The sequence below is a fragment of the Sphaerodactylus townsendi genome, linkage group LG08 (genome assembly GCF_021028975.2).
Source record: "Sphaerodactylus townsendi isolate TG3544 linkage group LG08, MPM_Stown_v2.3, whole genome shotgun sequence".
In the NCBI taxonomy this organism is placed as follows: Eukaryota; Metazoa; Chordata; class Lepidosauria; order Squamata; family Sphaerodactylidae; genus Sphaerodactylus; species Sphaerodactylus townsendi.
In genome coordinates this window covers 26,846,791-26,869,643 of record NC_059432.1, presented here as the reverse complement: position 1 = coordinate 26,869,643, position 22,853 = coordinate 26,846,791, and the positions used below count along the sequence as shown (strand labels likewise).

At 48.0% G+C, this 22,853-nt stretch overlaps 1 protein-coding gene across 2 annotated transcripts in view; it reads left to right on the top strand.

Moving 5' to 3' along the window:
• Nucleotides 1-21,419: 21,419 nt before the first annotated feature.
• Nucleotides 21,420-22,853, top strand: part of UNC5B (unc-5 netrin receptor B) — a 211,616-nt gene continuing 210,182 nt past the window's right edge. For both annotated transcript variants that reach the window (XM_048505811.1, XM_048505810.1), the window contains exon 1: nt 21,420-21,951. In XM_048505811.1, coding sequence (XP_048361768.1) covers nt 21,852-21,951 — 100 coding nt within the window. In that variant the 5' untranslated portion in view covers nt 21,420-21,851. The remainder of the gene's footprint in view (nt 21,952-22,853) is intronic.

Below are 22,853 nucleotides of genomic sequence, written 5' to 3'. Positions count from 1 at the left end.
AATTTAAGGTCCCGTCTCTGGCAAAAGATGGTTCAGACCACATGACTAAAACTGAATAGTGAACTGGATGCATCCTGTCATGTTTGATACCTGGAATATTCCATATGATGAACATTCAGTGTTTTTCAGTCATTCCTGCCTTCACTCCTGATTTCTAAGCTAAAATAGCAATATAACATTGCACACACCTTTAATGTAGGGCTTTCAGACTGACTAGCCCAGCTTAGCATTGGCTCCTGTCTGAGCTTGGGAGCTAAGCAGGATTGGCGATGGTCAGTACCTGGGTGAGAGACCACCAAGGAAGGCTGGGGTTGCCATGCAGAGGAAAGCAATGGCAAACTACCTCTGTTTGTCTCTGGGCATTTCCCCACTCACCACCATCCCCCCTATGCTGCATGCTGCTCTCAGCGCACGGCATCCATGGCGCGAGCACGGGGTCATCAAAAGGCGCCGTTTACAAGAGCTCCAGGGATGCCGCGCGCTGAGGGGGCGCGACAGCGTCAGCGTCAGGGCGGCTGCGCTGTCGCTGCCCCTGTAATGGGGAGTGCCGGCGGACCCCGCACTACTTGAGGCGAGTAGCGCAGGGCTTAAGGTAAGTGGGGAAAGGCCCTCTGTCTCTTGCGTAGAATGCCTTGTGGGTGGGGTCCCCAGGAATCAATTGTGACTCAGTGGCGCGTTTTTTCTTTTTGACGTAGCGCAGATACTGGTTTAGCTTGTGTCAAACTCGTATGGGTAAAATGACAGTTGCTGATAGGTTGAGGTATAAAATGCATCTTTCCATCATTCAGGGGCAAAGATTTGGGGTGTCTCCTTCAACCTTTAATTCCATGTGACTCAGGCTGGAGCAGTTATTTCCAGAGTACTGGGGAGGTATGAAAGAAGGATCACCCTTGCTTCTCTTTTGATTCTGGTAAACAAGCTAGTTGTCCGCACTGAAAACATGCCTCAAATCAGTTTCAGAATTGGCTGTCTAAACTAACTCAAAGGGAAAGAAATAATCTAATCAGCAGTGACAAAGGTGCTAATTGCCACAGCTCTGAATTAAAAAAAAAAACCCAGAGAAACATTCTTGTACCTTAGAGCTGTTTTTTATCTCCAGATATTTTATAATATTGATTTATTTTTATCTGATCTCATGTCAATTTCATTGAATTACTGGCATATATGGCGTTGCACAGTTTGAGCGAAAAGGAATAAAGGGACTAATCCAAAAGAATGAACACCCCAGAATGACATGGTTGAAAACAGAAATCAGGTTATGGCCTTTCCCTACCCACAGTGTGATGCAGGGGAGCTTGGGAATTAGGATTGCTAACAGGCCTGGAGGAAAATATTCTGTTCCCTTTATTAGAGGCTTAACATGTGGGAATGAGCAGCTGAAACTTTTCATGACAGGAGGTATCACCTGGTAAATAACTTCCCATTCAGTCTCTGGCCGTTTCCGCATGGCCACGCTGGGGGGTGAGTCGGCGTATACAACAGTCCCGATAGGGGCAGGGAAGACGACGCAGCATTGCGTTATCACCCTAACGATGTACCCTCCCTGCGACCTTTCGGCACGTCGCCCAGGCCAGGGGACACGCCCCCCTGCCCTGCGCGACTGCTCTGGAGTCGCAGGGCGGGGGGGGGTGTCCCCAGGCTTGGGCGATGCGCCGGAAAGTCACAGAGAAAGTACTTTTGGGGGGAAAGGGGAGATGGCGCCTTCCAGCTGCTGCCGTTTGCACACAGAAAACCTCGCTCGGGGAGCGAGGTTGGGAAACAGTGGCTTTGCACCACTGGGGGGGGAGCGAGGGTGGCACTGCTGCAATGCAGCTGCACCCCCCATGCGAACAGCTCCCTAGGGACGGCGTTTTTGCTGTCCCTAGGGCTCTGTTATTGGCCCGTGCAGAAAGGGCCTCTGAGAGGAGGGAAAGACAAGGCCAACCCCCAAGAGTAACTAAAGGGAAGGCAGGGGAAATGACTGCCAGTGCTTGCCTTGTCAGAGCTATATACCTCCTGCTCAAGTGTAGACCAAGAGAACCAGGAAACATGTCTGGCAGGGAAGTGGTAACTCAAAAGCCAAAGCAGGGGGAATGTGTTATTATTATCCCAGACTAGGGAAGGGAGCCCATTAGGGACTGTAGTGTATGATTTTTTAGATGGAAAGGATTTGGATGATGTTTCTCTTGTGACCCACTTTAAGGTTGACACACTGACAGAACCAACATAATAACCATTAATTATATTATACCTCCCAACTCTGATAAAGGTATCAGCTATCAGAGACTAGGTAGACAAGTCACGTTCACAAACAAAATAAACTTCTGTGGGTTGTTATAATTGTGCTCCTATGATATCTTCAACCTACCTTGTGACCCACTACACATCTTGTAGGACCTAGAGAAAAGGGGTTTTTCTTTGTACTGATGTGCTCTTTGGTACAGGATTAAAGAATCCTGTGTGTGTAAAAGACGACATGCTACTTTTTTAAAAAAATCACTTTACACTCACAACTAAAGTTATCAGTGACCTGGTGCAGTAACATAACAGGTGGGGTTTGGTGGAGACCAGGGTCATGACTCTCCAGTCGCGGGGTGTGTTATTGGCAAAGTTGTATAAAATAAGAAAACAAGAGAAAGGCCTGTATCAGGGATTGTGACACCCATGCTTGGGTGACAGCCTGAAACCTGTATTAAAGCAGGTGGCTGGGCTGATTGGCCAGTGGGCCTTCTGGCTGTAATATGGCTATGAACCCAGGACTTTGTGAAATGTTATTTGTGCAATTAAACAAGAATCTCTATCTCCCTGGTGTTTGTCATTTGTGAGGCTGAAGGAAGATGGAATAGCCTGGTAGAGGAGTGACTTGCAGCTCTGGGGATTTGGAACAGGAGGATTAAATGTATGAAGACATTCAATATGCTGAGAGACATGGCACAGGCATAATAACTGAGGCAAATTTGCCGGGCATTACAAATGGCAATCAGAAGGAAAACAAAGGAATTCTGTCAATTGGTAAGTTGCCCTTTAGGAAACCTGCAAAGAACTGAGGAGGGAATCTGGGGCAAGATTGCTTAAAATAATAGCAGAAAATAGCAACAAACTTCAACAGATTTTCAAATTGAGTAACTGTTAGCCAATATATTGTGAGGATCGTGTCTGGTCCTCAGCAGCTGTGTGTTATAAGGAATGGTAAGGAAAGAAACCCACAGAAATCAAAGTTTGAACAGAAAGAAAACTTTACTGGACAGCATAGGTATCTGACCAGGGTGTTCTCGAGAGAGAGAGACACACCCACACCATACAAAAGAGAAATTTTACTGTGCTGAATTTGATAGTTCACACACAGGGTAACTCTCTAGCAAAGTCACACCTTACCCAGATAAAGACTTCAATTTTATAGATACAAAGAATACATACGTCATAGTTCATACCTGTATATGTATCCCACATAACCATTTCCCTTTCACGTGCTTTCTGCATGAACCTTAAAATCCGATTGGCTTGTCTGCCTATTTCTGTTACACAAACTACAGCTGCATGTTTTCTCCTCATGTCCCCCTGTCTCTAGACAAAGGGGCAATAAACTACATTCTGTTTTTCAGGTTTTTTCAAATCTAGGTAGTTCTTGAGCATTTGTTCCCAAAGCAAGATATCTCTCCAGGGACTGGAGCACCTTCCCTAGGAGGAGAGGTTGCAGCGTTTGGGACTCTTTCGTTTGGAGAGGAGACGGCTGAGGGGGGATATGATTGAAGTCTATAAAATTATGCATGGGGTAGAAAATGTTGACAGAGAGAAATTTTTCTCTCTTTCTCACAATACTAGAACCAGGGGGCATACATTGAAAATGCTGGGGGGAAGAATTAGGACTAATAAAAGGAAACACTTCTTCACACAACATGTGATTGGTGTTTGGAATATGCTGTCACAGGAGGTGGTGATGGCCACTAACCTGGATAGCTTTAAAAGGGGCTTAGACAGATTTATGGAGGAGAAGTCGATTTATGGCTACCAATCTTGATCCTCTTTGATCTGAGATTGCAAATGCCTTAACAGACCAGGTGATTGGGAGCAACAGCCACAGAAGGCCATTGCTTTCACATCCTGCATGTGAGCTCCCAAAGGCACCTGGTGGGCCACTGCGAGTAGCAGAGAGCTGGACTAGATGGACTCTGGTCTGATCCAGCTGGCTTGTTCTTATGTTCTTATGTTCAGGGTAAAAAGGTTTTACACACATTCCTTAAAAACATAAAGTTCCCTTTTCTCATGTTAAGAATGATTTCACTTTAGCAGATTAAAACATGATTTTAGCCCATACACCATTTGATTCTATACAATGAATTACAGTAAAATCCAAGTACATATGAATCTCTCATTATCATTTCTGTGTTCATTAAATATGGAAAAACACTCTTTCAATTAACTAATCACATTCATTTCTATTCTAACCTGTGATTTCTTATTTCCCATATAGCTAGTTCTTAAAAACAAAGTTATAAAGTGTATGTATTCTGTTACTGACCCTTCGTAATAAGATCTTAAAGATTTTAATCTTTGGCTTGCCTGCATGACTAGCTACGTGTCTGCTGACATGCAGGTCTCTATACACAGAAATCCCCTTTTGGTTTTTACAAATCATAAAAACTCCATATTCCTTGATATCAAATATAATTTTTAGGCATTTGGCCCATTCCCACAATAAATCTACCACATCTATAATTCCATAATCCATTATCTCTTCCAACATAGTGCATAGAACTATCTCTCATTTCAAGTCCAGTTTAAGAATTCAGTTCTTGCTGCCTGTGTAGCATGTTTCTTGTTCCAAGTTAACCCTTTCCATCTTGCTTCAACATGGTTATTGATACATTACAAAGTCAAGAGTCCACATTTGGTAAATGTGGGTTTTTTAAAGGTTTTCACTAGTGTTGTTCTTGCTGTAACCAAAAGTTGGCAAATTACACACTACATTATACATTTTGGAAAGGATCCACATTAAACCCTAATAGACACAAACAGCAGGGGCGAATCTAGGAAAACTGGAGCCCGGGGACAAAATCTGAGTTTGGTGCCCCCCCACCCCAGGTATGGACGACCACCCTCCCCCACAATGATTTTTTGCACCAGCTCACAAAACACCTCCCACCACCAGCAAAACATACATGGCTTTCTCCCCACCTTCAACTCCTCTTTCCTAATTGTGTCCTCACACCAACCCTATGAGGTAGGTTGCTAGCCTGAGAAACAGCTCCAAGCCAGTGCAAGTGGGAATTAACTTTTAAGCATGTAAATCTCTCACAAGTCACCCCCCCATCTGAAGGCTTCTTTACTACTAAGCAAACATCAGCATCATCTCTCTCACAAATCACCTCCTACCCCCAGCCAAAACATGCATGTGGCTCTCTCCCACCACTTTTCCTCTCTAATTTGTGTCCTCCCACACCTCAACCCCTGTGAGGTAGGCTGCTAGCCTGGAGAAAACAGCCCAAGCCAAAGTGCAAGGGGAATTAACTTTTAAGCATGTAAAATCTCTCACAAAGTCACCCCCCATCTTGAAGGTTTCACCAAGCAAAGCGTCCAGCAGCATCTTTCAGCTCTGCTGCTGCTTCTGGGCTCCCTGCTCAGCTTCTGCCTTTTCCTGTGCCATGCAGCCTGGGGAGAAGGCTTCCTGAGAAAATGCCACCACTTAATTTAAAGGCCCGGCAATCAAGGGCATGCTGGGTTAGAGGGAGGAGGAAGTGCGGAGCCTCCCCAGTCCCTGCTCCTGCAGGAGCCCAGTGGGACTTCTCCCCTGGACACTCCAGGCCACCGTGACATGAGTGGGGCTGGCGGCTCACGACAGGCACTTTTTTTTCTGGGAGCAGTCGGCTGCTTCAGTGCCTGCTTTCTAGGGCTTGCTCAATCCCTCGCTCTGTAGGAGGATGTTTTGGCGCCCCCACGTGACCTCAATCGATGCGCCCAGGGACAAAGGGTACCCCATGTCCCTAGGCAGGAACGCCAGTGACAAACAGTCACACTTCTGTCTCGGTAAACTGACAGATTCCCCTTTTATGTGTATCCAATAGCTTCTAACAAAAGGAGAACACCATCAAATGTGGTATAAAGTCCCACCGATTTTCCACACTTCCAGCACAAATTGGAGGTATCTTTCCACATCTTCCCCACTCTTGTAAGTGTAAGATACTACCAGTACAAAATACAAAATGTTTATAAAATTCCTTCGCATTTCTACATTCTTATGAAAGTGATATATATTTAAAAAGATAAGTTCCCACTTTTCTTCTGGAATTTCTTGCGCTAGATTCCTTTTTTATTCCATTGATAATCCTCCATTTTCCTTTCCCTGTAGAAAATCAATAATGTGAGGAGAAAAATCCTTTGCGAAACCCAGTTCCCCCCATCCCCATTAATGACTGAGCCACATGGGGGTTAACGCATGAGAGAAACGGACACTAAAACAAAGTACTGAAAGAATGAGTGGGGTTTGGGGAGAGAGTGGGGTAGTTCCAATGCTCTGTTATTTTTCTGCCAGGAAACAGAGACCTGCTGTCAATATAAATCTCTTTAACCTGCCCTCCACCCTCATTTAAGCCAACTGATAAACTATGGAAAGTGATGGAACCTGTTGCTTCAGCTCTGTCAGAAGCAGAAGACAAAAGGCCTCTCTAGGGTTGTGGGATTTTTAGTTTAATTTATTGGATTTTGTTGAGAAAACTATATCTATTTGTTTACTGACACATGCTTACATTACAACGGACATGTACTGGAGACATATTTGGTTGAAAAGAGTTTCTACCCAGTTGGAATATTCTTAATATCTGCTAAAACAGACACCCACACCCCAACTTCCTGTTGTGAATTTCGTCATGACTGGGTATTGGTCTCACAACAGAGTTTAAGCTGGATGTTATGCTCAATCAGAATTTGTTTAGACTGAACGTCCTCACAGTAGGAACAGAGAATATCAGTACAGCTAAAATAAGTCTTGACAGACATGAAGTATCTATGATAATACATCTTTCTTCAGTGGAATAGCACAGAAGAGAATCAGCAGTGTGGTCCATATCAAAAGATCACAATTACAGTTTGTTGCATTTAGTTTAATAAAGTCCATTTAAGTATTAGGGCATCTACAGCTTAAGCAGCAAAGGCCATCAGACAATGAATGATGTGAATTAGATCAAGCCTGTTTGTCACTCAATCTACCCAATTCTCCATCTGATTACAGCCCACAAACCACATGCCTTTTGGCCATGAAAGTCCTGTGATTTCTAGCATAGCCTTATTTATGTCAAAAGGGATTTCTGCTTCTTTAGCAATAGAAAAGCTAGTTGGATGCAAGCCGTAGTTATTAAAATGTGACTTTGTATTTCACTCTAATGTTTTATGCAAATGACATGATCTCATTGGTAGCCTATACAGAGAATCGTGTGCTCTGACCCCCCACATTGGGTCATCTTATAAGATTCTGAAAATGGGCAACGAGGTGGAGACAATCATCTGGATTAACAGTGAACACACAGACGCTGGTTATGCACTTGATTGTATGTGATCTTGCATATGTATATGAGCAACAGAAATGTTGTTATCTCCAGTTTTGTTAGTTCTTGTTCAGATAGGCTTGTTCAGATAGTCAGAGTGTTGAGGCCGGACCTACCTCTGCAATCAGAGCAGCCCTGCACCAGCACTGCACAAACCCACTGGCTCAAGGGACAAATGTGCTGGCAGAGGGGAGACTTATCCTGGTGGGCAGGCACCACACAACTCCATGGTGCCCAACCTGGAAGCTGCCACCTGTACCGAGGCCTGCTGGCACAGAAAGCTGGGCTGGCATGGCCAGGGGTGGGCCAGGGGGCGGAGCCGACTTCAGTCAGCTTCTGTTGCTTGCCCAGCACAGCTGGCTTCTGAGATATGTCGTGCTTTTTGTGATATATCTCGGTTATCTCCCTATGGGGGCTTCTTGCCACCAGTTTCTGTTTTTTGGTGGGGGCTTCTCATGTGTAGGGAACCCCTTTGGAGAGGGCAGGACAGCATCATAGTGGCACCGTCCTCAGCCACCTACATAATCTGGATTGGGCTGTAAATCCCAGTGAGACCAACACATCAAGTTAGTCATTACTAATAGGACAGTTATTAAGTGCAATGGGAAAGTCCTATCTAGCTTTAATGCACAGGTGTCAAACTCACGGCCTCCAGATGTTATGGACTTCAGTTCCCATCATCCCCTGCCAGCTGGCATGAGATGATGGGAACTGTAGTCCATAACATCTGGAGGGCCGTGAGTTTGACACCTGTGCTTTAACGGGACAGCTATTAAGTGCAATTGGACAGTCATGCCTAGCTTTAGTGGGGCAATGTTGTTATTTCCTTTGTCTTCTGTTACCAAATGCTCCCCAGTACTGACAAGTCCATCTCATCGGCTGTGGGTGGTTCCATTAATTTGAGCAACTGTATTCTTCTTGGTATGTTTTTCCTGTGAATCTTGCCCAAATATCTTGCAGTTCTTTAAATGGATGACTGATGGCCAAATACCTTTTTCTCATAGAAGCCTACAGTTGTGTAGAGGGATTTTATAACAAGGTATGGCTGTGTTTATTTTATATTCCAAAGAGAATTATTTATTTATTGTTTGGTTTTGTATACCGCCCTATCCCCGAAGGGGATAGACTATCTCTCTAATACATGCCTCAATATGGGGAAAAAAGACAGAGCAGCCCACACTATACTTGCTATCACAAATTAATATAGACCTGCCTATATGTGAGAGTCTCCCTTAAATAAGCATTTGGATTTCTTCACATGATGTATTTTCCTTTTAACATACTACCGCTTTTCCATTCCCCTATTCATGAGGGCTAGAGAACAATTAAAGAACTGACTTTTTTTTCAATTTTCTAAAGAGCCATAAAAAAGATGGAGGGTAGCAATTCGAATTCTCAGTTGGGAGTTTATGAATGTTAACAATTAATATGCCCAAGAATAAAAGGCACAGATAGCACAAATGGATTGTGTAGCTGCTCCTACTGTTGTGCATCAGAAAAGTGCAAATCCCTTTGGCCATAACGATCGTATAAACAAGTGCAGAGTGAAAATGTATAGAGGGCTCCAAATCTTTGCTGAGTGATCTTGAGAACAGATTGCAGACTGTGGCTACGATACTTCAGTGATTGTGAGTGAAGTCCTACTACTCACAAGGAGTCTTTGCTGCACTGTAACATGAGCCAGCTAGAGAGGGAAATGTACCCAATACAAAGTAGCATGACTTGCCTTATGTTCTGTGTTATCCAGTCTCTTGCTGCCTTGGAAGAGTTCTTATATGATTCCATCCTGAACAGTAGCAGCTGTACATTGTTTCGCTCCATTAAAGTTGCATACCCTAAGCCAGAGTGACAATTTGAACTAACAGTAACAGGTGAGTGAGGACTCCATGCTCCCTTTCTGCAGTCCTTTTATATTTCTTTGTGGATACCTTTTTCTGTAATCATCGATGTTCCTTGGGACAAAACCAACAAGTAGAGTAGGGGTAAGAAGGACTCAGGTTACTTTATGCTCCCATACAGGGTCTAGAACAGGGGTAGGGAACCTTTAACACTCAAAGAGCCATTTGGACCCATTTTCCACGAAAAAGAAAACTCATGGAGCCGCCAATACTTTTTGGCATTTAAAATGAAGAAAACACTGAGTATTTTGGTTTTTTACCTTTGGTGTCGACGGTATAAAGGGCAACTCTCCTCTTCCTCAACTTCTGCCTTTCCCCATCAGGGTCCGGCCTAAACCTCTCTGATTGTGATCCTTTTCCCAGCCCGTTTCCCTCCTTCCCCTTTGTTCTGTCTCTAATATATTTCTAACCCAGCTCTTCAGCGCCATTCCTTTCCCCCCCATCTCTTACTACATATTCAACCCCTTCCCTGCTGTTCCTCCCTCCTCTGGGGCTTTTCCATGCAGATCTATCCCTTCTTCTTCTCCTTCCTTCCCAGTTCTTCCACCTTCATCTTTTCTTCAGTTCTTCTGGAGTTTAGTTTGCCGTTATTATCACTCCAGCCCCAGGGCGTTTCGAGCCTGTAATGCGCCGAGGTGCCGTTATGACTGCTGGTGTTTGCAGCCCCGCAGTGCTCTCGGTCTGTTGTCCCTCAGGGCCAGGGTTAAGCATCTTGCCGCCGCTCGTTAGTTTCTGGGGCTGTGTGGTTCGACCGGGAGTTTCCGTGCCAGCTGTTAAGCGCGTAGCCGCGCCGCGCCTGGCGTCCGGCCCCGGCCGTCTGGGAGCTTACGTTCCTTCGTATTGAATGGGAAGGTTATCCGGCCTGGTTGGCGCCGTTTTTTTCTCAGATTCTACCCCTGAGGGAGGAGTAGCAGCGCCCGCCCAGCCGGGATACGGGCTGCATCGCTCCCAGCTCGGTCCATGCGGGAGCGTGGGTGTCCGGGGGTGCCTGGAGACTCCTCCTGTGACTCGATGGGGTGGACGCTGGCTCCGCGCAGCTGCGCGTCTTAGTTAAAGCGGTATACCTCGGTCTGGCTACTGCAGCCCCGGCGGCGGCGGCAAGGTGCCCAGTCCTGGCCTGAGGGACAACTGGCCGAGCTGTGGCAGGCTGCCGAGCGAGTTACAAGCTGGCGGGCGCAATACTTCTCCGGCCCGGCCCTGCTGTGCACTAGAGAAACGCCCTGTAGCTGCACTGGGGCAGGATTATAAGGGTGGTGCGTCGAACGAGGCCCGAGGAGGAAGGAACAGCTGGGGGGAAATTGGAGGGTGGAAAGGAGAGCGGAGGTGACTAGGAGAGAGGAGGAGAGAGAGAGGGAAATTGCTGTGGAAAAGCCCCAGAGAGGGGAGGAAGGGGCCATGCCAGGAGCCGCACGATTGCCGAAAGAGCTGCTTGCGGCTCGCGAGCCGCTGGGTTCCGGACCCTGGCTTAGAAACAGCAAGTGGCGAACCTTTTAACACTAAAGACCGAAAGCGCCCCAAAACCAGTAAACTCCAAAACCCACCTTATTTATCGCAACAGCCTGCACAACATGGCAATTTAACACTGGAATACTGAGATCCTACCATTTACACACGAATTTGTAAAAACGGCAACTCTCTTTCCTCAACTTCTGCCTTTCTCATCAGTCCGGCCTAAACCTCTCTGACGTAATCCTTTTCCCAGTCTGTTTCCTCCTTCCCTTTGTTCTGTCTCTAATATATTTCACCCCAGCCTTCAGCTATTCCTTTCAGCCCCATCTCTACTACATATTCAACCCCTTCCTGCCGTTCCTCTCTGGGGCTTTTCCACAGACTATTCTTCTTCCTCTATTACACTCTTCACCTTGAAAGAGCCATTCCTAATCAGGGCTTTCATAGGCCACCCCTGCTCCCAGTGCTCTCGGCCTGTTGTCCCTCAGGCCAGGGCTGGGCACCTTGCCGCCGCTGCTGGGGCTCGGGGCTGCGTGGCCTGACCGAGCCTGCTGCTGCTTGGCTCCGAGGTGCATCGCTACTTGGCGAGTCAAGCTTGGTGAAGCAACCGCGTAACGCTCCGAATGGGTGGAATCAAGACCCTAGCCGAGCTGATTTTACTGCAGGATCCACCCCGAGGGAGGGCGCGCCCGCCGCCGGGATGGCTGCATCGCTCCCAGCCCCGCGTGGGGAGCGTGGGTGTCCGGGTGCCTGAGACTCTCCCCAGACTCTGGGGCGGGACGCTGGCCTCATGCAGCTGCGCGCCCCAGCAGCGGCACTCTGCCCGGCCACGCAGCCCCGGCGGCGGCGGCAAGGTGCCCAGTCCTCCGAGGGACAACCGCCGAGCAGGGGCAGGCCGCCAGCAAGCCCTCCCATTGCAAGCAGCAAACTCAACTTACTCCCGCCAGGCCTCGTTAAAGCGACTCGCGCCCCAGGCTGGGGCAGGATTTCAGATGTGTGTGTCAATGCGGCCCGAGGAGAAGGAAGAAGCTGGGGGGAAATTGGAGGGTGGAAAGGAGAGCGGAGGACTGGGAGAGAGGAGGAGAGAGAGGGAAACTAAGGAAAAGCCCCAGAGAGGGGAGGAAGGGGCCATGCCAGGAGCCGCACGACAGCAAGAGCTGCTTTCAGGGTTTCAGCAGCCTGCAACAAGTCTCATCCTTGGAGCCGAAACAATGCAACCTTTCTATGTCTGTCACCATTATCCGCCTCTCTACGCCCATGGCAATGAACTCTGTGCAACGTGTTTCCACAGAAAACGTCTGGCACTGTGAGCAAGCCATACAACCTTACTGGCAACTCCATCCCAGAGACTCATTCCCAGCTGCCCACTACAACCAACTCCATGAGTTCTGCCCCAGCCAGATGGCACATCCGCCTCCCGGCCCAGCCAACCCCAGCCTAAAACGTCTGGCCATAGATTCGCCACCGCTGGTCTAGAAGCAGGTTGTGCCCTTTTTTTGTTGCAAGTTTTCTTTTAAAAGTTTCTTGGCTGTCCACTTTCAGTGGGCTGGATTGTTATTCAGCCCAAGAATACCTGGATATGTATGATATACCATCTCATTGCAAGAGCTTTTTTGCTGTGCTTCCATGGAGCTGTTATGATGATCTATGTTTTAAGCTAACACTTCAAGAGACACTCACTTAGCAGTAAATCCCAGGGGCCTGAGAAGATTCATCTGTGTAAAATTTTGGGAAAGGGTTTTGTAGGGTTTAATAGGTAGAATGTTTTGGTGATATTTTCGTGGGTATGTTTTGGACCTGTATTTCTGCATGCCCGTTTTGAAGGCTATGCACCTCTCCCTCTCTACTGCTTGTGCCCCATGCACAACGCTCAATTATTCAGTGGTTTTATTTTTTTCTCTCCTTGTACTTTCTTTCTGTGATTGTACACTGATAAAACATAATTGGGAAGGGTTCCTCAATACTTGTTCAATTTCTGTGAAGATGAAATTCTCTTTTTAATAATGCATTGCCCTCTGAAGTAGATCTTATAGCTTTTAATAGGACTAACTCTCAGATAAGTCTGGACAACATTGAAAGGGGGGACGTTACCCCAAAATACTATAATGTGAATACACGCCTCTGTCGGTATCTATTCTACACCCTAACTTGAGAGGAAGGTCCATTACTGTCTTCTGAAGAATTATGCGTAAGACTTGTTATGTGGTTTGTGTGACTGAATGAAAGACCTTGCTTATCAGTTCCATTTACGACCATAACGTCCAGACTTGTATTTTGGAGAGAGAATTAATGACTCATTAACTAACTAATTCGCTGTCACTAATGATGGAAGGCCAGCGCTGGGACGGGGTCTAATGCGTCACATTTCTGCTTCCCAGCGTTTTTCCTCTGGGGTGTTAACAAGGCTCGCATTCGCACCCTTTCCGGCGCGGCTGTGCTTCTTCGCACCTCCTAACAACTTGACAGCACAAACGGAGCCCGCAGCTGCTTGGCCGGCCGCCTCCTGACAAGTCCAGCCGGGCTGATCCCGCTTCTTGCGGCTGGGCATCGGACGGCTGCCGTTCCAACATCCCTCGGCACTTCCCTGGGATTTTTACGGGGGCGCATGCGCACTTGTGTCACAATGGCTCTTAATTAAGCGCTCCTATAGACGGCGGTGGCTGCTGTTCATTCTGAGACGAAAGTTTCCTAGCGCCCCCTTGTGTTGATCTATTTCATTGCATGTCTCCGGGGGTGGGGGGGTGGGGCGGTGTCCGGTAGTACTTTAAAACGTATTCCAGCGAAAAGCTTTCCTGAGTCACAGCTCGCTTCTTCACTGTTCTTCTTAAAGACCAGCCCGAGAGTAAAGAGGGCCGAAATCAGGGAATCCCTGCTGACTCCATTGATCATGCAGGTCCGTGACTGTTGTTTCATTCATAGCTGCGTCGGAGAAGAACCCAAAGGAAATAAAGAAGCATAAAAGGAGCTGGGGCTCCCCCCCCCCCCACCTCAAACTTGCAACACAGCAAGCAATTAAAAAAGCTGTTCAAAATTAGTTTTCATGAACCAGAGACTCCAGGGCTATGAACTGTAACTCCAAATGAAATTAGAGGGATGTGTGTGTGAGTGTGTGTGAGAAATGCAATGTTACCGCACTGGAATTTAGAACAGGAGGCGAGCTTGTTTTGCAAACTCAGAAGAAGCCTTCCACTGAGTAACATTACAAAAGGATGAAGGCTGTACTTTGCCAGTCCTGTGTTCTGTGAAAGAGAGGGTGTAAAGACAGTTTTGTTATGGTTGTGAGGAAGAAAAAAAACTTTGACCACGACTCTTAAAAATGGTTTGACCACCATTCTGAATTCCAGCTTCTGAATTATAACCCTTTTTTTAAAAAAAATGGTACGTGGGGTACCCTCAAAGTTTTCTCATAGCCCTGCCTGTCTCTACATCACACTTTTTGCATGGTGGCTTGAATACTGGTTTGGCCAAGGTGCTTTTTGTTTCTAAAGCAGGGTGTTCTGATCTTAGACATTAAACAAAATAATAGATCTGGCCTGGAGTTGCAGCAGTTTATTAATTCTTCTCTGCCATAATTGATGTAATGTGAGCTATTTTCTCCCCAAAGACTCATAGGAGAAAGGACATTACAGCCATTCAAAGTAGCTCTGCATTAACTGCATTTCTATTCTACCTTTTCTCCAAGGAAACTAAGGTAACATATGTGGAATGATTTTCTCCTGAAAATAGGCTAAATTGAGCTTGGAGAAGGCAAACCTGTGAGGTTGGTACCTAATCAGGATGAGAAAGTCAAGTTTAGGCATTCACACCCTGCTTTGCTCCTTCGTGAGACCCGAGGCAATTTACAGTGCTTGCCCTTACTTCATTTTCTCATCACCACAACCCTGTGATGTAGGTTATCTTGAGACAGGTCCAAGCTCACCCAGCAAGCTTCCATGGCAGAGGGGGAATTTGAACCTCAGTCTCCCAGATCCTGCTTCGACACTCTAACCACTATACCACACTGACCCTGTTCTCAGAGTTCTTCTGGTCCTTCAAGTACCTGTTTCAAACACGAAAATAGATTAGTCTCCTTCAAGATTCAGTCTCCTTCAAGATTTTCACTTGCACGAGTGCTTCTCATGCTCATGATATGTTGGACAAGATACAATTCAGACTTGGAAAAACTGCAACCAGTAAGAGAATCAGAGGCTAAGATGGAGATATTACGCCGACCCATGGGTAAACAATAAGGAAGATGGTTTATGTGTTCTTCTGGAACTCTTATAAGGGGGCTGTTCAAGTGGCTGCCTATGAGCACAGGGATAACAGGGTGAAATGTCTGAATGGGGCTTCCTGCACATTATACCTGTTTGTTTCTGGCTTTCATCTTGTGGACGTGGTCATTGCTTGTTCAATTCCCACATCTAGAAGTCCACACCTGTGTATGGTGGGAGCAAGCCTAAAGTGGTCTACTGCAAACAGTGAACCATCAAGCTGCTGCTGACTCCAGAACCACAAGGTTTTCAAGGCAAGGGATGAGGGGTGGTTTGCCTTTACCTTCCTCTGCATAGCAATGCCAGGCTTCCTTGGTGGACTCCTATCCAAGTATTAACTCTGCTTAGTTTCCAAACTCTGATGAAGCCAGGCTGGCCTTGGCTATTCAATCTGCTCCTCAGAATTAAATCCAATCTTATTCAAGGCATCTAACCCCCTCCCCCCAAATGTCCTTAGGATTGCAGTCATAGTTGTTTTAAGGAAACAAATGTTTGGAATTAGCATTACTTCTTTACATCATTTAGACCCAACATTTCTCCTTTATGGGGCCCCAAATTGGCTTCCGTTTGTCATCATCCCTTCCATTTTATCCTCCCAACAGCTCTGTGAGGGAGAATATGGGACGGGCCCAAGAGCTCCCAGGAAGCTTCCATGACAGTCTACAGACTCCAACTTGGGTCTCCTGGATTTGAATCTGACACTCTAATCTCTATAGCATGTCAGCTCTCTCAGTCTAGAAAACCACCAACGAGATGGAATTCCAAACATAAAAGAGGGGCAAAAGAGGGTTGTACTGCTAGGAAGGGGCTCCAGAGCACCTTCAAGAGATCTCCAGTGTTTTGGCATTTGTAGCTGCTAAATGGCTGACTGGCACAAAGTTCTGGCCCTCCGAGGCCCCGAAGAGCTGCTGTCAGAGTCTTCCTGCCACCACTACACTGGAATTGCCCTCTCATCTGGTGGGGATGATGCTTTCGTACAGCTGCAGGCGCAAAGGTTCCTTTTCCAAATATGCCCCCCTCCCCACCCCCAAATCCCAGCATTTGGCAAGGGCTGTGTGGAGGAGCAGGCCATGGGGTTGTTACATGAATGGGGTTGTCAAATCGCACCAGCGCGGAGCGACTGTCAGCTTCCCTCTGCTTCCCCTCCTCCTGCCACGCTTTGGCTTCTGGAAGCCCAGTAAAGCAGCCAGTATATTTGATAATTGAAGGGCTATCAGCGGGAAGGTACTCGGGATTGCAGATAACCGTTATTTTGATCGGCTAGTGCGTGATCCCCTTGCCAGCCGCTTAAACTGTACACCCCTGCCCAGGGAAAAGAGGCCTCTGTCTAATCTTTGGTGCCTGGAGGAGGCACAGATCTGATCTCTCTTGGCTTGAAGCATTCCTGTGCCTCTTGAATAGCTGCACAGCAGTTAAAGGAGAGACGTCTGGCAGGTGTGGTTTCTCCAGTGGCACCATTATGATGGTTATTAATAATCCCCTTGTATGGACATTCTCAGGAACTCAGTGTTGTCACAGTCTTCGTGTTTGTCCTCAGCAGCAACCCCATGAAGTAGATGCTATCTGCTCTTTTTCAGAATGGCAGCGAAGACCTTTGACCAGAGGCCCTGCAGGGCTGCTGCCTGCTGGACTAGACAGGGCAGACGGTAAGGCGGGCCAGTCTGGCCTCTGGGAGTTCATAGCTGAACCCAAGTCTGCAGCAGGTCACTGTGCTAGGAAGAGTCTCTCGTGGAGCAAGGTTTTCCCTACCTCAAGCCGTCCCTCACAAACACCTTTGGGAAGCTGCTATGACAGTGGAGGCCACAAAGCAGCTTCCGGTGGAATCCTTGCTCCTTAGGTCCAAAGGCTGTTTTCCACCAGTGGGACAGAGGAATATTGTAGCCAATTTCCCTCCCCACTGTCCCCCACTTTGCTCCCCACCCCTGTTCCTGGGGGTTCTTAATGGGTGCAGCACTAAGGGGAAGTGGGGAAGTTTCAGTTTGCTGGGCAGAGTGCTGTCCATCCTTGGAAAATTACACTTGGGTCTGACTTTGCATTGCTTGGCCCCTGCTGCTTCTGAGGCTGGAAAAATAAAGTAAATCCTGGCAGTTTATCCCGACATAATGAAATGGGGACCTCTGAGCTATCTAACCCCTCACCTCTTGGAAGTCCATATCCACCTGTCCTCTTAATTGTATTCATCTATGCAATTCCACACAGTTAATTCTTTCAAACCCATTGATGTCAGTGGGCTTTAAAGAATGTATTGTAGGACTGCACTGTAAATATATCGTCATTAGCTACGGTCATCAGTTAAGGCTAACCAGGATTCCTACTTAACCAGAATTTGAAACTTGCTTGACTGAGAACCATAATGGAATGCAGTTAACTAAATCAATTTATTCTTCTGTTAAAATTAGTCCCAGGTATATATGTGTGTATCTATATAAAGGTGCAGAGACAAGAGAGGAGTAGTAATCCCATCCATGTTTTTATTTGTTGCTGATGTCTACCTGGAGAGTTAGGGGTATGTAAAGGTCTTTATAAATGGTGATGGGCATTTTTTATATATTTATCACTTTTTTATAACTCAGCAAAAGTTCAGATGTGATTCAAGGGCGCACAATATTCTCACATTATTGAAACTAGGCAGTCTCAGTCCTGTTACTGCTTGAGCAAGAGACTATTCAGAAATCTTGTAATTCTTTTTTTTTGCCAAGTCATGGCAAACCCACAGAGTTTTCAAGCCAAGAGGCAAACAGAGGCCCCTTCTGCACACGCAAAATAATGCGTTTTCAAACCACTTTCACAACTGTTTGCAAGTGGATTTTGCCATTCTGCACAGCTTCAAAGAGCATTGAAAGCAGTTTGAAAGTGCATTATTCTGCATGTGCGGAATGAAGAGATAGTTTGCCATTGCCTGACTCTGAATAGTAGCTCTGGACTTCCTTGGCAATCTCACATCAAAGCACTAACCAGGGCTGATGAGATCAGGCTATCCATGCCAGGGTTGAAGTATTGTATAAGCCACCTTATAATACATGATGCAGGAAATCTTCAATTGGCTCCTTCAATTTTTTTTAATTTCAGAAATGCAGTTCTAGGGAGAGGAATCTCTCTGTGTGTAGTTTTTGTTTAATTGGAAAATGGTTGGTAAACTAAAGAACCCGCCTCCCTGCTTCTCTGATCAAATTAGAAGTTTATGGCAGCTACATTTAAAAGAAATAGTAAGAGAATCCAGATTTGCCACATAACCTACAGTTTGTTACTTAGTTTTGGATACCAGTAAAATAAATTAATGTTAGAGCAGGATAAAAATTAAAACTGTTTTGTGGGAGGGAGGCTCTTTATAATCAAATTTGAATAACTGGGAAGTAAACAAATACAATTCAGATTATGTCACAAGAAGGGACTTCTGGCAAGAAGTTACAAACAGCAACAGTTATCATGTGGCAACATGGAAACATATGTTTGTCACATATTGGGTGGTACATATGCCTATTTTACCATGTATACAGATTGTGTGCCTCTGTCACATTTGGCACGGTATGTTTTGTACATGCAGGTTTCCTAAAAGGGGGTGATGTATCCATGTATGACAATTTTGTGTGGAGCTGAAAAGTGTCCTCGAAAGATAACTTCCAATTGTGGTTGAGATTTTTTTTAAGTGGTGTGTTGGAGGCATTTCTTCTCCTGGTATAGATTCCAGCCCCACCCCTGGTAATATTAATATCTTCTGCTTTCATCAGTTGCAGTGTTGTGTAGTGGTTAAGAGCAGCTGGATTCTAGTCTGGAGAACTGGGTTTGATTCCTCACTCCTCCACATGAGCAGCTGTGTCTTATCTGGTGAACTGGATTTGCTTCCCCTCTCCTGCACCTGATGCCTGCTAAGTGACCTTTGGCTAGTCATAGTTCTTTGGAACTCTCTGAGCCCCATTTCCTCACAAAGTATCTGTTGTGGGGAGAGGAAAGGATAGAAAGGAGTTTGTAAGCCTCCTCGAGTCTCCTTACAGGAGAGAAAAGCAAGGTATAAATCCAAACTCTTCTTCTTCTGCAGACAAAACAAAATCTACAAAGCCCGGAGTGCTTTCTGGTACTTTGAGAACCCAGTGACCTCTGTTTCTTCTATGCTGCAACGACCATATTTTCTTGGGGAGGAGAGCCAAACACTCTGAAAAAGGGAAGGAGGGAGAAAAAGAGAGACTAGAGGCTCTCAAGATTGCCCTCATCTTCAAAATCTACCCTTGGAAAAAGAGGGGGGTATTTGTTCAGGGCATTTAACATTAATATGTTGAAGAAACTCATTTTTTGTCTTCCTCCAAGGGATAGAGCAGGGTCAGCCATGCTTAGTATCTGAACGGGTGACCTCCAAGGAAAACCAGGGTCCTGACAAGGAGGCACACAATGGAAAACTACTTTCAAACATCTCTTGACCTGAAAACTGTACTGGGTTGCCATAAGTCAGCTGTGACTTGACAGCACCAAAAGAAGGCAGAAAGGGGGCCATTTCTATGTAGGAAATGGTGTGAATCCCAGGTGGAGCTTACCAGGCTTAAGAAAGGTCTGTGGATCTCTGTTTCATGTTTGGACACAGCCAAGTAATATGCACATAGGAAGTTTGTGTCCTTTGATGTGGCAGAGTTTCCTAGGTAGAGTTATTCCTTTCTAATTCTGTCAACATTGATAGACTTAGAAGAGTGTAACTTTGCTTTGGATTGCTCCATTAGGATGCACTCCTATGGATATTTTCCCAGGATCAAATCCCATTGAATAGCATGGGACTTAATTCTGAGTAGACCTGTTTTGGATGGCTTCCTGGTGTGCTGTCTATCCCAAGATTACTGTCTAAGTATTTTGTTGTCATTCCCTTGTTGACATCATTTATATCCTACCTTTCTCCCTAGTGGGGGCTGAAAGCATCTTACATCATTCTCTTATCCATTTTATCCTCACAACAACCCTGTGAGGTAAGTTAGACTGAGAATGTTTGTGGTTCAGACTCTCCCTGCAAGGTTCCCGGGCAGAGCGGATCTCCTAGATTCAACCACTACACTATGCTAGCATGCTTGGGATTAAGGCCGATGAAATCCAACAACATTTACATTTCAGTAGTGTTTAGGGCCACCCCACAAGCTTAAATATTTCTACTTCACTGGGCTACCCATCTAGTTGATCAGAACAGTCAGACTGAAAAGGAAAAGCTCAAGCCATGGCTAGAAACACAAAAACGGTTCATAAAATTAAGCCATTAGTGAAAAGCCATTTTACAGCCATTCAGAACCGGAGCACTGGATCAGCACCCCCGCCACCCCCCCCCCCTTTCTGCATGCATTACACTGAATCTAGAATCAGAAGGCCAGCTCTGAGAGGTTTGCTGGCATCCATCCCATCACTGTATCAAGGATCACCATTCTGGCTATTCTTTGGGGCCCGCTTAAAGAAGAACTTAAAATACCGAAAGGCCCCTCTCTTCTTGCCACGAAAATGCATTCCGAAGCTTCCAAGGAAAAATCCAGCCACACAACTCGCTCACCACCCAGCCAAGCGAAAGGCAAGCTGAAGTCTTTGGGGTGTGTGTGTGTCTTCTAAGTTTACAACAAGAAAATCATCCAGCCACCTGCCCAAAGAGGTGATCCGATTTGCCTCTGAACACACCTGAGTCGTATTCGGGGTCGACCTGCTGAAGATCACCCTCTTTATTGCGGGCGGCGCACGTGCTTTGGAGTCGCATCGCAAATGGCCAAAGTGAAAAGGCCGGGCAAATGCAGCGCAAAGACCAGATCAGCTAGTCCTGAAATCTTGTTGCTAAGCGAAGTGTGCCGCTCGTCTCCCAAAGCTTAGGGCAATTTCATGAAAGGGTGTGTGTGTGTGTGTGTGTGTCCTTAGTGGGGCAGGACGTCATTTATGAATCGGGACGCCAAAGGTTTGGCGCGACTGCAGTGGGACTCTCCCACCCCGACCCCAGCAACGCCAACAAGGGAAGGTGAGGGGCTTTCATGAAACGGGGAACTTACTTCTGCAGGCAAATCCCACTGGCTGGTGCGGGTCAGGCAAGCACGGAGTAGGGCGACACGCGCGCGAGCCTCGAGTTGCGAACAAAACCCAGCTCCGGCCTGTCAGAGCCGCTCCGCCCCTCCACGTTTTCCGCCCAGCCTGGCTTCACCGTGTTTGTGCCCGAGGTCTGTGTGGGTCGCTGTCGCGAACTCCCTGCCGCCCCCCTTCCCTCTGGCTGCGGCCGTCGCCCGCCTCCCTGGCGGGGCCCCTCCTCCAGTCCCTCTTGCTCCTGGGCTGCTCTGCGTGCGGGACACCTTGGCAGTGAGCGAGGAGGCTGGGCGCGGGCAGGAGGCGGCGAGCGGCTCGCCAGGCAACAGCAGCAGCAGCGGCGGCGGCGGCGGTGGCGGCGCCCGGAGTGGGAGGGAGCCCGTCGGCCAGCCGTAGCCATGAGAGCTACGCCGCAGCAGCAGCCTCTCTGAGTTGACCCGGCTCGCCTTGGTTGGTCCCTAACTTTCGGAGCGAGGAGGCGGGAGGAGGCAGCCTGGCACCGGCGGACTCGACCCCGCTTCTCGCTTGGCCTCTTTCGAGCGGCAGAGACCCGCGTTCTCCCCAAGCCTGGCTGGAAGCGCAGGCGGCGGCCGGGAGCCCGGGGGGAAGTCTGGGGGGCTTCGCGTCCCGAAGCTGGACCTTTGGAGGGGCTGCTCGGGAGAGAAGAAGAGGAGCCGCGGAGGGGCAGAGCCGGCCCCTTCCCGCACACAGCGATGCCTTCTCCACGGAGCCGGGGAGGCGCTGCCCGCGGCGGGGTCGTCCTGCTGCTGCTGCTGGTGGGCATCATCGGCAACCTGAGGCTTTGCCGCGCAGGTAAGCGGAGCGACCGGCTCGGCGTGGTGACTGGTGGCCGCGCGCTCGTCCGCTTGCGCTCGGCGGCCGCTTCTGGGGCTGGGGCTGCCCCGCTCCTTCATCGGGAAAGTTTCCCCCGGACTTTGCGCGTCTCTCCCTCCTGCCTCGCTTCCCTCCTGCCTCGCCCGGGCTGGTCGCAGCGGCGGGACTTTAATACCAGGTTAGGTTTGCAGCAGGCAAAGGAGGCAGCGGGGGAAAGGACCAGGGCTCTCTGGTCCTCCGGCGGCGCGGAGGGGGCCCCGCCTTCCCCGCGAGGGACTGAAACCCCAACGCAACGTTGCTCTTAAGGCGGCGGGGCGGCGCCGGCCGGCTGGAGCGCAGCCGCGGAGGTGAGGGCAGAGTTTCTTTGGGCTGAGGGAAAGGAGCAGGGCAGGCAGACCCGATTTGGGGGCAGAGGGAGAAGTGGCGCCAGGCTGCGGGCTCTCAAGGCAGGCACAACCGCGGAGGGGAAAGGAGCCCGGTCCGAACCTGTGACGTGCTTACTCGGGAGTAAGAGCCTCCTGTGCCTTAAGTGAGGCTCAACCCCTCTGGGCCGTGCAGCCCCCTGCGCTGATCTGCAGGCTGCCGTCGGAAAGGGCACGAGAGGGGACGGCTGGAGGCTCCTCTCGGGAAAGTTTCGCCCCCTGCCGCCGACGGGGGATATTTTTGGCCAGTCTTCGGGTCGCCACCGGGCGCTGCCTGCCAGCCGATCGGGGGCGGGAGGAAGTTGTTCGACCCGATCCACTTTTCGCGGCTGGGTCAGCAGATCCCACTGAACTCAGCGAGACGCGAGTCTCAAGGAATAACCGTGGGATGATGATGGCTTTCGGCTGGGATCCTACTCGAGAGTAGGGCCGATGAGACTGGGCGGGAGTTGCTTGTGT